The sequence below is a fragment of the Aedes albopictus genome, chromosome 1, assembly GCF_035046485.1.
Source record: "Aedes albopictus strain Foshan chromosome 1, AalbF5, whole genome shotgun sequence".
NCBI lineage: Eukaryota > Metazoa > Arthropoda > Insecta > Diptera > Culicidae > Aedes > Aedes albopictus.
Window position 1 is genome coordinate 224980025 of NC_085136.1, and position 14434 is coordinate 224994458.

Sequence of the window (14434 nt, forward strand, 5' to 3'; positions counted from 1 at the left end):
CTTTTCTGAAGACAGCATTTTTGTAGGTGTTCTGGTTTAAGAGATATCGAGGTGAGTCAGGGTGATGCAATATTGTTGCAATACTTTTTGTGAGTCCATACTTATGACGGGTAGTGTAAGTTGTCTAATAAATTTGTATTCTTCCATTCTTTCTTATCAGCCCTTCGAATCGTTTCGATAATACGGCTTCTTGTACACTTGTTTCATTTTTATTAACTTGTACCAATCGAGCTTCAGCCACTGCCTTTGCTTCACCACACCACTTCGGTCGTCACGTCTGCTTTGTCACATACTCCTTCAGACACCTCCTTCAAAACATGTCGAGCTAGTGATGAACTTGGTGTCAGCGGTGAAACTATTGCATGACGCCACTCGAATTGTCTCGTAATGTTTGGAGTGAGTTTCGCTTCCCTCCGACGTTAGCGTACATAGATATATGAGAGGACGGCGTTCACTGTAGCTTTGCCTATAACCATGGACAATACAGCTTGCCGTTGTTATTACATGCTTTTTAAATATTTGTTTTAACGGGGCAGATCATCTGCTTCCATGCACCGCCCATGTATAAAGTGCGGACGGATTGAACACCTACTTGGTAGCGGTAGCCGTGAATGTTACGGCCAACTTCTCAACTTGATCCTTCAGAAGTCTTGCGGTGCCTAGAATGTTGGTCCCGTTTTCCGAAAATATCTTGACCGGGGTTCTTCAGCGGCGACTTCAATGTACACCGCTCTAATGGATAAGCATGTAAATACGGCTACTCAAAGTTTCGCGTTGCTTCTCCCGATGTTCACCGATAAAAATCCAAAGAAATTCAGGCCTGTGTTGGTGAGTCATCTCATACGCCATTCTTGCTAGACGTAACGGCGCCATACCAAACATCTTCTGTGTACTTTTGTAGACCCGATAATTTAAGTGCAGGCTGGATAAATGTCTGGCCAAATTCCTGGCGGAATTCCAGAAGGAAATTCTGGAAGAATTTCTGGGGAAATTTCTGGAGGAATCCCCGGAGGAAATCTTGGATGAATTCCTGGAGAAATTCCTAGATGAATTATTGGAGGACATCCAGGAATAATCTCTAGAATAATTGTGAGAGGAATTCGTGGATAAATTTGTGAAGAATCCCTTGAGGAATTCCTAAGGGACAGATGGAAGAATTCCTGGAGAAATTTCTATATTCCTGGAGGAATCCTGGAAAACATCTTGGAGCAAACCCTGGATGAATTGATGGAGAAATTCCTGGAGAAATGCATAGAGGGACTCTGGGAAAATTCCTGAAGAAATCCCTTGAGGAATACCTGTATGAATTCCTTTAGGAATTTCTAAAGGAATTCCTGGAGGTATCCCTGAAATAGTTCCAAGACCGAATCTCTTGGTAAAATCCTGAAGGAATTCCTGGATAGATTCCTGAAGGAAGGCGAAGACTGGCGCTTGAGCCTAGCTATTTAGCACTGTAGTTGGAGGAAATGTCAATGCAGAAGCCGTAGCTTCCGGAAAGGTAAGCTTAGCTTAGTGGGTTGGTGTCAGACCCTGCGAGCCAGCCGTAAAAAGATAAGCACCGAAAAATCAACAAGAGAAGAATGCGAACCGATACCAATGGCGACGACCACAGCGACGAAAAGGGACTTGCGATTGAAAGCTCGGAACGTGGAACTGCAGATCTCTCAACTTCATCGGGAGCACCCGCATACTCACCGATATACTGAACTGCCGTTCTACACATAATTGTCCCATGTTATATGGGATTCCCATATAACATGGGACAATTGGGCGTAGAACGGCAGTGAAGGACCGCGGGTTCGGAATCGTTGCGCTGCAGGAGGCGTGTTGGACAGGAGCCATGGTGCGAACGTTTAGAGGTAATCATACCATAAACCAGAGTTGCGGCAACACACGTGAGCTGGGAACAGCTTTTATAGTGATGCGCACATGCAGAGTCGCGTGATCGATTGGTGGCCGATCGACGAAAGAATGTGCAGGTTGAGGATCAAGGGCCGATTCTTCAACATCAGCATAATAAACGTGCACAGCTCTCACTCCGGAAGCACTGATGATGACAAAGACGAATTTTACGCGCAGATCGAACGCGAGTACGACCGCTGCCCAAACAACGACGTCAAGATCTTCATAGGAGACCTAAACGCTCAGGTAGGCCAGGAGTAGGAATTCAAACCGACGATTGGAAAGTTCAGCCCCCACCAGCTGACGAACGGAAATGGCCTACGCCTAATCAACTTCGCCGCCTCCAAGAACATGGCCATTCGTAGCACCTTCTTCCAGCACAGCCTCCCGTATCGTTACACCTGGAGATCACCACAACAAACGGAATCGCAAATCGACCACGTTCTGATTGATGGACGGCATGGCACTTCTCCGACATTATCGACGTCAGGACCTATCGTGGCGCTAATATCGACTCTGATCACTACCTGGTGATGGTTAAACTGCGACAAAAACTCTCCGTTATTCATATTTTACAGTACCAGCGGCCGCCCGGGTACGATCTAGCGCGACTAAAGCAACTGGATGTCGCCACCGCATACGCGCAGAATCTCGTGGCAGCGTTGCCAGACAAGGGTGAGCTCGATGTGGCCCCACAAGAGGACTGCTGGAGTACAGTCAAAGCAGCCATCAACAACCTTCGACAAGGAGTGCAGAGCGGTTGTGGAGGAGAAGGACGCAGCGCGAGCGGTAATGCTGCAGCATGAAACCCGACAGAACGTGGAGCGATACAGAAAGAAGCGGAAGCAGCAGACCCGTCTCTCCCGGGAGAAAAAGTGTTGCCTGGAAGAAGCGGAGTGTGAGGAAATGGAACTGATGTACCATTCCCAAGAAACATGGAAGTTCTACCAGAAACTCAACACATCCCGCAACGGCTTCGAGCCGCGAGCCGAAATGTGCAGGGATAAGGACGGAGACCTCTTGACGGACGGACGTGAGGTGATCGAAAGGTGGAAGCAGCACTTCGATCAGTACCTGAATGGCGTGGAGAACGTAGGCACGGGAGACCACGGCAACGGAGGAAACGACGACGCCAGTAACAGCGGAGGACGGAAATGAACCAACTCCCACGCTGAAGGAAGTTGAGGATGCCATTCATCAGCTCAAAACCAACGAAGCACCATCTCTTCCAGAAGTCTTGAAGGATTTTCTGTATTAGTTGAAAACGGTCGAGACGATTCATCTGAACGCCTTCCAAATCTGGGTCCGGAAGGGTTTGAAGGCTTGATCCAATCAAAAAATGAGAAGGGGTTAACGGCTCCAAATCGTTGGGATCGTCTGACATAGGTGTCAATGGACGGGAATTTAAGCAACCCTCGATCTGCACGAGCAGCGTGTTGAAGTCCTCCGGAGACAGTGTTGTTTCTCCTGCTACCTTAAGTAGGTGAACCTTAGGGGAACGCACTGCTGCTTCCCAAAGGCCCCCAAAATGCGGAGCACTCGGTGGGTTGAAGTGCCATTGCGTACCGTTTTCCAAACTATGTTTGACAATCCTTTCCTGGTGCTCCTGACTTCTTACTAGCTCGTATAGATCCCGAAGTTTGTTCCTTGCTCCAACGAAGTTGGTTTCATTGTCGAAGTACATCATGTCCTTGGCCTTGCCCCTCCGAGACGTAAACCGACGCAGAGCTTGGATAAACCTGTCCGTAGTAAGGTCGGATACAAGCTCCAGATGCACCGCCTTGGTGTAGAGACAAATGAACACAGCGACGTACATCTTGACGGCCGGCCGCCTGGGTGCAGGCCGTACGTAAAACGGCCCACAGTAATCCACACCGGTTTGCGAGAAGGGACGAGACACAGTGACACGTGCCGCCGGCAGTTCTCCCATAAACTGCTCAATCGACGTCGGTTTTGACCGAAAGCATTTCATGCACCGGTGGACCACGTTCCGAGCTACGTTTCTCCCTCCTAACGGCCAAAAACGTTCACGAACTGCTGCCAATAGCAACTGCGGGCCAGCGTGCAGCAGTTTTTCGTGGTAGTAGCGGAGGATCAACTTGGTGAGGTGATGACCGGCAGGTAGAACCATGGGGTGTTTGGTATCCTCGGCTTCTTCTGAATGGCGTAGTCTACCTCCTACACGGATGACCTGGTCCTCGGATATGTACGGACTAAACCACCGCAGTGGTGACTTTCTTTGAACTGCTTCCCTTTTCGCCAGCGCCTTGCATTCATCTACGAAGAATTCCTTCTGCACCATCCGCACTACGGTAAACTCTGCTTCTCGTAACTCCACTGTCGTCAAAAACTTTAGTGGATTTCGCTGTTCCTTCGGAGTGCGTAGAAGTTTGATATACCGTAACCAGTACGCCGTCCGCCTGACAAGTTCGATATACGATGAGGATCGTCCTAGATACCAATCGTTGAATTCTGCGGCAGGGGAGCTGGTACAAACAACGACTGTGCGCCGCTTCTCCTTATCTGCTACAACCGCATTAAAAGATTCCGGTTTGTTTGGCCATTGTCCAGAATCTCCTTCTAACCATTGCGGTCCACGCCACCAGAATTCATTTTGGATGATGTCTTTCGGCATTATACCTCTGGAAATCAAGTCGGCTGGATTCTCCTTGCCAGGTACGTGTCTCCACTGTTCCGAATTGGTGAGCGTGTGGATTTTTGCCACTCGGTTGGCCACATAAGTGGTCCATGTTGTCGGTGCAGCCTGAATCCAACGCAGGACGCAGGTGGAATCCGTCCAGAAATATGACTGCGTCGGGAATTTCAGAGATTCTTGCACCTTTTCGAAGAGTTGCGCTGATAGTACAGCGCCGCAAAGTTCTAGACGCGGAATCGTTAGGCATTTTAGAGGGGCCACTCTTGATTTTGACGAAAGTAACCGCACCCTAATCCTTCCTGCTGCATCTACACTTCTCAAATAAATACAGCAGCCATATGCCTTCTCAGAGGCGTCCGAGAAGCAATGGATTTCCGTGGTAACTGCGTTGGGAATGACGACACAACGATCGATCCTGATTTCGTTCAGCAGAGGAAGTTGTGTGAGGTATCTCCTCCAAACCTCACCCACCATCGAAGATATCGGCTGGTCCCAGTCCAGCGCATAGTCATCATCGTCTCGAAATTTCCAGAGAAGCTGCATCACGATCTTCGCAGTTGTGATTGTTGCTCCTAGCAGCCCTAGGGGGTCGAAGAGCGTCGCGATTATGGATAGTACTTCCCGTTTGGTGAATTGTTGATCTTGTTGCACCGCCGGAATGTCGAACTTAAACTTCAGCTGATCACTCCTCGGCATCCAGGTAAGTCCGAGGGTCTTCACGGACGGATCCGGGTCCAAATTGATTCCGTCCACCTCTCGGATCGCTAGGTTGTCCTCAGTAAGTCCTTCCAAGGCCTTGGAGCAATTGGAAGCCCACTTCCTGAGCCTAAATCCACCTCGTTCCGTCATTTCACTTAGTTGTTTACGAAGCTCGCAAGCCTGTTCCACCGAATCTGCCCCCGTGATGACATCATCCTATTTCTTATTTCTTTATTTCGTCAATCCAACGTAGACTAGTACATAGACATAAACATATACATAAATTTTGTTTTCTATTTCTTATTAATGCATTTTATTATTTTTTATATGGGTCTAAAAAGTAGTTCGTTCAAACTATGCGTGTCTATTTCTGTTGTTATTGAAATATTGTTTCAGATTATGCTGAGACATTGTAAAGTCAATCATTTCGCAATGTTCATTATAGATTGACATCATTTGATTAATTGGTCCAAATTTAGCGTAATCCGTCCGATTATAACAAGTTTTAAAAGGTGTTCGACTACGAAGACGCCGTGTAGGTGCATAGAAATTGAATTTAGATAAAATTTCAGATGAGTTAATTCATCCATGTATGTGTCTTCACTCGCTGCAGCTGCACCAAGGGGGTATGTTGCCTCTTCATCCATCGCTAGCTGTTTGAGGGTCCTTGTGGCTAGGTATGGTGCCGGTTTCGTTCCGTACGTAACGGTTTTGAGCTCGTACACGTTGATCTCGTCCTGAGGATTAGAGCGCCACAAGATGCATTGGAGAGGTCTGTCTTCCGGATGCACCCAGATTTGTCGGAACACCTTCTCGACGTCCGAAACGAGCATGATCTGCTTGGTACGACTCCGCATGATGATTGACCTCAAGTCGTCCTGTATTACCGGTCCTGTCAGTAACACATTGTTGAGGGATACGCCGGATGACGTCGCACAGGAAGCGTCGAACACCACTCTGACCTTCGTGGTAGTGCTGTCCTCCTTGAAAACAGGATGATGAGGTAGGAAACAACGCCGTTGTGATGTTAACGCTGCTCCTTCCACCTTCACCATATGTCCCATCGACTCATATTCCTCCAAGAAGTCGTGATAGCTTTTGTGAAGATTTGCATTTCTGCCCAATCTACGCTCGGTACCTTGAAGACGCCGGATAGCGATTTCCTTTGACTCGCCCAGCCGTGAAACAGCGTCTTCTTCCTTTGGGAGTGTGACAGTATATCTGCCTTCGGGATTCCTTTGGACTGTATTTTGGAATAGGTCCTCACATCGTTTTTCCTCCGGAGAGAGTACCTTGACCGGACCAACCTCTTCACTGGACCAGAACCGGGCAACCAGAGACTCCAGATTCTCTGTTGCTGAAGCGTTGCAAGTGATGCGCAGATCCTGACTTGAGTTGGATAAGCCTCCACACACCACCCATCCAAAAACCGATTCGTTGAGCGTTGGCAATTCGTTTCCTAGGGTTTTCCTTTGACTGGTTTCGAAAAAGTCGAAGAATGACTCGATACCGAGCACCATATCTACTCTACCAGACTCGAAAAAGGCGGGATCAGCCAGTTTGATCCCTGGAGGTATCGACCAACCATCCGTATTGATTGTAGCAGTTGGAAGATTCACCGTTACGCTAGGTAGAATAAGGAAGCTCATAGATTGCGAGAATTGAGAAACTCGCGATCGAACCACCGCCTGGATTTTTTGCCTGACTTTGGTCCCTGACTGACCAATCCAACGCACCGAGATGTCTACCTTTTCTCGGTGGGTCTTCATCCGTTGACTAAGCCGCTCCGTGATGAAGTTGCTTTCCGAACCTGAATCCAGCAGAGCCCGAGCAGGAAACCGTCCTCCTTCGTCATCTTCCACGACGACGACTGCTGTTGCTAGCAAGACTTGCGAAGAATACTGTTGAGCCGCACCAGAAACCGAAATGTCGGTGGCTGTCATGTTAACCACCTGAGACGAACCCGATCCGGAAGGTTCGCTGGCCTCGGAGGATTCCCTTGGAATTGAAGGATGGCTGCCCCTGGCAACCGCTGCGACCTTTGCAGAGCTATCCTTCTCCGACCTGAAACACACCAGAGTGTGGTGGCGACCCTTACAGTTCCGACAATTGAACTTAGACTGGCATTCCTTGGACATATGACCCATTTTAAAGCAGCTCCTGCATAAAGAGTGGGTTTTCAGCAGTGCATCCCTGTCAACCACTGACATTCGCTGGAATGCGGCGCATTGGAAGAGAAAATGATTCTCCTTGCACGCCACGCACCGTTTTCCGGATGAAGACTGCATTGTGCTGTAGCTAGTTTTCACCGTCGACTGCTTCTGCTTTTGAGACTGTGGCTGCACCGAATGAACTCCCCTAGATTCGGCGGCCTTCGTTGGAAGTGACTCGAGTACACGGATCCTGCGTTGTAGAAATTCCGTCAAATCTTTCAAGGAATCCTTACCGTTTGTGGACGAAAACTCTTCCCATCCTCTGTGGGTCACAGGGTCCAAACGATTAGTGAGATTTACTAGCAAAAGGTCCTTGTACTCTGCTGGCTGGACGACCTGATCCAAAGTTGGCACGGCCCTTTCAAACCCCTCAACAAGAACGTGTAAATTCGAAATCGACTCTTTGGAAAGCGAAGGCAGACTAAACAACGATTGAACCTGTCTTTTCTTGAGCTGTTTGCTATTGTTATAGCGTTTTAAAAGAGTGTCCCACGCGATTTGATAATTGGCCTGCGTAATTTTCAAAGGATCGATCAACGCCTTTGGTTCCCCTTGAAGACACCCCTTTAAATAATGAAGTTTTTCTACTTCTGGAAGATCAGTTCTCCAGTGGATCAGAGACGTGAATAAATCCCGGAAACTAATCCACTCGTCGATGTCGCCGTTGAAAGTCTGCAGCTTAATCTGCGGCAGGCGCACATGGTCCAGCGCGCCATGCAGGGTTGAATCGTTGGCACGCGTTGACTGGTTCAGCTCTGGTGTACCTTGCAGTTCCGTTGCCTTGTCCGTGAGGGATGACTTCGATCGGTAGTAGCGGCTGCTGTAGAGTAGACGCTGCTCGTTGTAGGTCTCATCTTCAGCGGTGTAATCTTCATGGCACTTGATTTCCACCAACGTCTCGCCGTACTTCTCCCAAAGTTCATCCAATCTGATCAAGCGTATGTTGACATCGGTAGCTTTCTTCGAATTTCGACTGTTGGTGATTATGTTGGAAGGGGAATGGCGTTCAGTCTTTGGAGGAATAACTCAAAAACGGATTTTTAAGCTTTCATCCGACGTTTCGGTCGCTATATTGCGCCTTCTTCTGGGTGTTGGTGATTATGTTGGAAGGGGAATAGCGTTCAGTCTTTGGAGGAATAAATCCAAACGGATTTTTAAGCTTTCATCCGACGTTTCGGTCGCTATATTGCGCCTTCTTCTGGGGATTAACTATGCTCCGTTTTGTCGTCAGTATGAGCCCACAGCATAGGCCACATTTGTCCCAGACGTAACGTATCGTCTGCCGCCGCCGGCGGATGGATGGGATAAAATATCCGAAAAAACTATCCGGGTCGCAGAACAGCGATGCAGTTGCCCGTTTTGGCGCCAAATTCCAATCGGTGGATGTCCAAGTCCGAAGCCATAATAGTTGGAAAAGAGCGCGAAGTCCAATAGCATCCAATGGTGTAGTCCTAATGCGCCAGTTTAATTGTCCGCGAGTGATATGGCGGGGTGATAATTGATCACGCTGGGAATGGCGATCGTCTCCTTTGTGCCCGTCCTGATGATGGCGCTTAGCCAAGCGCGCTTACTAGCGATCTTGGTGCTAGTTCCAGTCCTTCCGTGGTCCAACCAATCCGGCTCGAAGGACCAAAAATGTTGGGGAACCGGGAATTTACCTCCTTCGATTTAGTGGGATGGCTCCTCAACACTCGACCGGTTGATGGTTGGTTTAGGTGGAGTGGTTCTTGGTGTGTGGGCGAACTATTCCTTCCTTCCTTTCAGATAGAATGCCGACTCCTGCGGACCTTGGGCGCAATTCCTCCGTTTCAAGTAATAACACTCACTCGTGGTACATTAAAACAAACTGTATTTTTAAAACAAACACCAACTATACGGACTACATTTATTGTCTTAAAACTAACATCACGCTTACAAACAAAAAGAGGTTCACAAAAAGCCGTGCGTAGGCCTTCACCGGCGCGCCTGTGATCGTAGGGAATGATCGATGTTAACTTCCTCCTCCTCTCTCCTCTCCTCTTCTTGGCGTAACGTCCTCACTGAGACAAAGCCTGCCTCTCAGCTTAGTGTTCTATGAGCACTTCCACAGTTATTAACTGAGAGCTTCCTCTGCCAATGACCATTTTGCATGTGTATATCGTGTGGCAGGCACGAAGATACTCTATGCCCAAGGAAGTCAAGGAAATTTCCTTTACGAAAAGATCCTGGACCGACCGGGAATCGAACCCGTCACCCTCAGCATGGTCATGCTGAATACCCGTGCGTTTACCGCCTCGGCTATATGGGGTTAACTCCCTACGTTGATCTAAAGGTCATTGCCAGATGATTGATCGCGATCGCAGAATGTAGATTTTGAGAAGAGCCAAGATTCCTCTCTTATCATCGGTCACCGTATCTCTTGTCAACATATCCACCACTGTTGATTTAAATGCATCCCTTCTCCGGCTATCTCCCATACGACAGTCGAACTCTCACTATCGCGTATCAGTCCAGCAGGTTGCTACCTACACGAACGGTTGTTTACAACCGATCTATCCGCTAGCCTGTCTGGTGCCGTTGAAGCGCCCTGTACCGTCCAGGGGCAGCATTAAACACTACACGGAATGTGATATCTTTCATTTCATTACAGTCCGACACAGTTTTAATAAACTATATTGAAGTATCACAAACCATCACTTATATTACAACGATTCCCTTGTTCTTATATTACCTTAACATTTTCAGTATTTCTGCACCGAACTACTAGAGACACTTCCAGCTTCTTCTTGACCCGACTACTACGTCCTACCTACAGCCTTTATTTGGACAGTATCTAGAGGTGTCCCACATGGGAGCTCAAGACTTATCCGATGTGCTGCCTGCGTTAACGTTGTCACCGAACTCTCCGACTCCCAAGTAACACACATGTTATATAAAAGTTACGACAGCGCAGGTTTTGGTTGTATAGAAGTTTATTTTACGTCATTTCAACACAATGCTAGAATTACGTAAAATAAACTTCTATACAACCAAAACTTGCTCTGTCGTAACTTTTATATAACATGTGTGTTGCTTGGGCTACTGGCTGTTCTCTACGCACTGTCTTCACTGACTGCCCCGACTGAAGCCAAAGCCTCCGTATTTATAGCCTAAATTTCCTAGCAATACCCGAACCAGCTTGGGCGTGTCTAAAATTCCTACGATCATTCTCGTCTTGCCGAAGATGTCATGATAATTCCTAACAATGCCCGAACCAACTTGGGCGTATCCAAAACCCTACCAAATGAAAATACTAATAAGTCCAAAACCTAGACCTCTACCTATCCTACTTGTCCTCATCGTGATTAAAATCCTTCTCTTCTTGAAAACATCACGACTCTTCTATCTTGGGCGTATCCCAAGCCCTACCAAGAATATTAATACCAACGAAAAACTTAAATCTCCTAACCACGCCTGACTTGGGCGTGTTCGCACAAAACCTACTGAGAATCTTTACACCAAGGCCTACATCTTCTAGCCCCGCCTCACTTGAGCGTATACAAGGCTTGGGTGTGTGAAAGAATTGAACCAACCATCGACGTCATTATCATTCTCCCCATCATCATCATCGTCACCATCATCATCCTCATCGTCTTTGGAATTTGGCACCAAATTCTCCAAAACAAAGCACCCGCTTTGTTATTGAACTGTACCTTACTTGGGCACAGTGAACCCTAGCCGGCCCCCGGCCGCGGATGTTGGTTGAAATTATACCCCCACATTCTTTTCTTTCAGTTTTTTCATCAGTTAGGTTCAAGCTCTCGCTGCGACCAGACGTGTTTTTCAACCGCGCTTTGTATTGCTATTTTCGGTCTCGCTTTCGGTCTCCCACTGCTGTGAGGAGAACGTATTTCGCGTCAGATTTCCTGGCGACAATAGAAATCTGTGCTATCCAACGCGTTAGCAACCATGACCACCGTGCGTGCTCGAGAAAATACCTTTAAGGTAGATTTGTCAAACTTTCCCAAACGCCCGTCGTTTGAAGAAATCCATGGCTTCATCCATGAGACGATTGGTCTCACCGTCGACCAAGTGCTGCGTTTGCAGATGAACCACGCGCAAAATTGCGCGCATGTGAAGTGCCGTGATCTCAAGACTGCCCAGGATGCGGTGGACAGGCATGACAACCGTCATGAGCTCGAAGTCAACAGAACCAAGTTCAGAGTCCGCTTGGCGATGGATGACGGGGGTGTGGAGATAAAAATCCACGACCTGTCCGAGAATGTGAGGAATGAGGACATTGCCGCCTACTTGAAGCAGTTTGGAGACGTAGTTTCAATTAAGGAACAAGTATGGGGAGAAAATTTCGTTTTTAAGGGCGTGTCATCCGGAGTTCGAGTGGCCAAAGTTATTCTGCGCAGGCACATCAAGTCGTTTGTCTCGATTTGTGGTGAAGAGACACTAGTGTCTTACCGAAACCAACCACAATGGTGCAAGCATTGCACAAACCCGTCCCATCCAGGGAACACATGCGTAGAAAATAAAAAGTTGTTGGGACAAAAGGTCGACCTCAACAACAGACTAAAAGCAGTGCAAAACAAATCGAGCTATGCCAGCGTGTTGAACCAGCCTTCAAACGTAGCCTCACTGATGCCAGAGTTCGTAGGCACCAATTTGAATCAGCTCAACGATGCCGCTCGCACATCTCGTGCACAAACAGTAGCTGATGAAACAGCTACTTCCTCCTGCGCAAACGTCCCCGCGCCGTCGAAATACGACGAACGAATGGACGAGAACGAAGGAATAGATAACACCGTGATTCCCGCTGCTGTGGCTGCTGCTGTTGTTGCTGTTGATGATGTCCCTGCTATCGACGACCCCGCCGCCGCCGCTCCCGCCAACGACCACACCATCCACTCCACCGTCGCTGTTACCGCCGCCACCGCCTCCGCCGCCGCCGCCGCCGCCGCCGCCGTCGTCGTCGCCCCGATTGCTGTTGCTGCTGCTGCTGCTAAAAATGTGTGCCGTTCGTCGGAAGATCAATCCACCCAGAAGCCGACAAAGGATCGACCAGATGTCAACGTGACTGTGCCTGGCCATGTGAGTGCCTTCAAAATTCCCTCAAATCCCATCCAATCCAAATCTTTTTCCATGGAGATTTCCGAAAGCGAAAGCAACGAGTCGTCCACTGAGAGTGGACAATTCACGAAGGTCAAGCGTGGAAGAGGACGTCCAAAAAAGCAGAAGCTGGACGCGCCTTCATCAATTTTGGCCGATTCTGCCTAACAAAACTAGCGACAATCTGAAAGCTATCCGACAATCCTACTCTATTAATATGTACCCGATTCCAATCCCAATTATTAACCTCGAGTCAGCCGCGAGTATGTTCGGCTCCCCGTCTCATAACCATATAAAATGAATCATCTAGCAACTATTAGTTATAATATTGGTTCAATTAATATTAACGCCATCTCAAACGATACTAAAATTGCTGCACTCCGCTCATTTGTTCGTCTGGTTGATTTGGACATCATTCTCCTGCAAGAGGTTCAATCTGCAAGCCTGTGTATCCCTGGTTATAACATCGTTTTCAATATAGATGAGGCCAAAAGAGGTACAGCAATCGCCCTCAAATCCCATATACCCTATTCAAATGTCCAAAGAAGCTTGGACAGTCGTATTCTAACGGTTAAGGTCTCGAACACTGTTACAATCTGCAACATTTACGCACATTCCGGAACCCAAAACTATTCCTCACGAGAAAAACTTTTCAGAGAACAATTGCCGTTTTATCTTCAAAATTCCGCTGAACACATTATACTAGGAGGTGATTTTAACAGTGTCATAGATGCAAAAGATGCCACTGGTTCGAGTAATTTCAGTCTGTCTTTCAAACAAATAGTAGACAATTTACATCTTTCTGATACGTGGAATTGCCTTCATAGAAATATGATCGCATATAGTTTTATTCGCCCGAATTCTGCCTCTCGTCTGGATCGAATCTACATTTCTAGGTCGCTTGTTCCGCATCTTCGCACTTCGGAGTTGTTCGCCACATCTTTTTCAGACCATAAGGCATACAAGATTCGCTGCTGTCTGCCGAACCTGGGTAAACCACACGGTCGTGGCTATTGGTCTATTCGTGCGCACGTCCTGAACGAAGAAAATTTGGAAGAATTTGAGCAAAAGTGGAATCGTTGGTTGCGAGTTCGTCGAAACTACGACAGTTGGATGTCGTGGTGGATTCAATTTGCCAAACCAAAAATTCGTAGTTTTTTCAGATGGAAGACTAACGAATCGTTCCGTGAATTTCATGCTACTAACGAGTTGTTGTACCGTAAGTTAAGAGAGGCATATGATGAACTGCACCAAAACCCTAATGGAATCACGAAAGTTAACGAAATCAAAGCGAGGATGCTTCAAGTGCAAAGTAATTTTTCAAAGGCATTTGAACGCCTCAATGATCGATTTGTATGCGGAGAAAAAATATCGGCTTTTCAGATAGGTGAACGCTGCCGGAAAAAAACTATGATCAGTTCCATACGCCATCAAGAACGCCATCTGACAGACGTTTCTGAGATAGAAAATCATGTATACGATTTTTTCAAAAACTTGTATACTGAGCAAGAACTCAATAGTAGCGAACATTTTCCAACCAATCGAGTAATCCCTCTAGATTCAGACTCAAATAACGCCATGATGAACGAAATCACGACTGCGGAAATCTTTTTTGCAATTAAGGAAAGCGCCTCGAGAAAATCCCCTGGGAACGATGGAATCCCCAAGGAATTTTACTTGAAGGCTTTCGATATCATCCACCCACAGCTCAATTTGATTATTAACGAGGCTTGTTGCAAGTGTCCCGGTGGTGGCAGAGCAATTACCGCTAACGAATAGAACAAGGACTCAACTCGCAAACACTGAGGGGCTATAGCTCAACTAGAAATCACAAAACGGCAAATCTCAGCTTAATACATGTATTTTGGGATTTCCCATTTGGGCTTAG

General features: G+C 47.4%; 1 protein-coding gene across 1 annotated transcript; it reads right to left on the reverse strand.

Annotated features, from left to right (window-relative positions):
* Positions 1–588: 588 nt before the first annotated feature.
* On the reverse strand, positions 589–8873 carry LOC134291174 (uncharacterized). The gene is made up of 4 exons (XM_062858616.1): positions 8794–8873; positions 5862–8443; positions 3316–5451; positions 589–659 (listed from the first exon to the last, which is right to left on the reverse strand). Exons 1-4 carry the CDS (start codon positions 8871–8873, stop codon positions 589–591), a joined length of 4869 nt encoding a protein of 1622 aa, XP_062714600.1.
* Between the last annotated feature and the right edge of the window lie 5561 nt (positions 8874–14434).

Coding starts and splice junctions, on each gene's coding strand:
- LOC134291174 (XM_062858616.1), bottom strand. CDS start 8,873: ATGGCTTCGGACTTGGACATCCACCGATTGGAATTTGGCGCCAAAACG. Junction 5,452..5,861: donor CCTTGGTGCAGCTGCAGCGA/GTGAAGACACAT, acceptor TCACGGGGGCAG/ATTCGGTGGAACAGGCTTGC. Junction 660..3,315: donor GCTGCTCGTGCAGATCGAGG/GTTGCTTAAATT, acceptor CCAACATTCTAG/GCACCGCAAGACTTCTGAAG.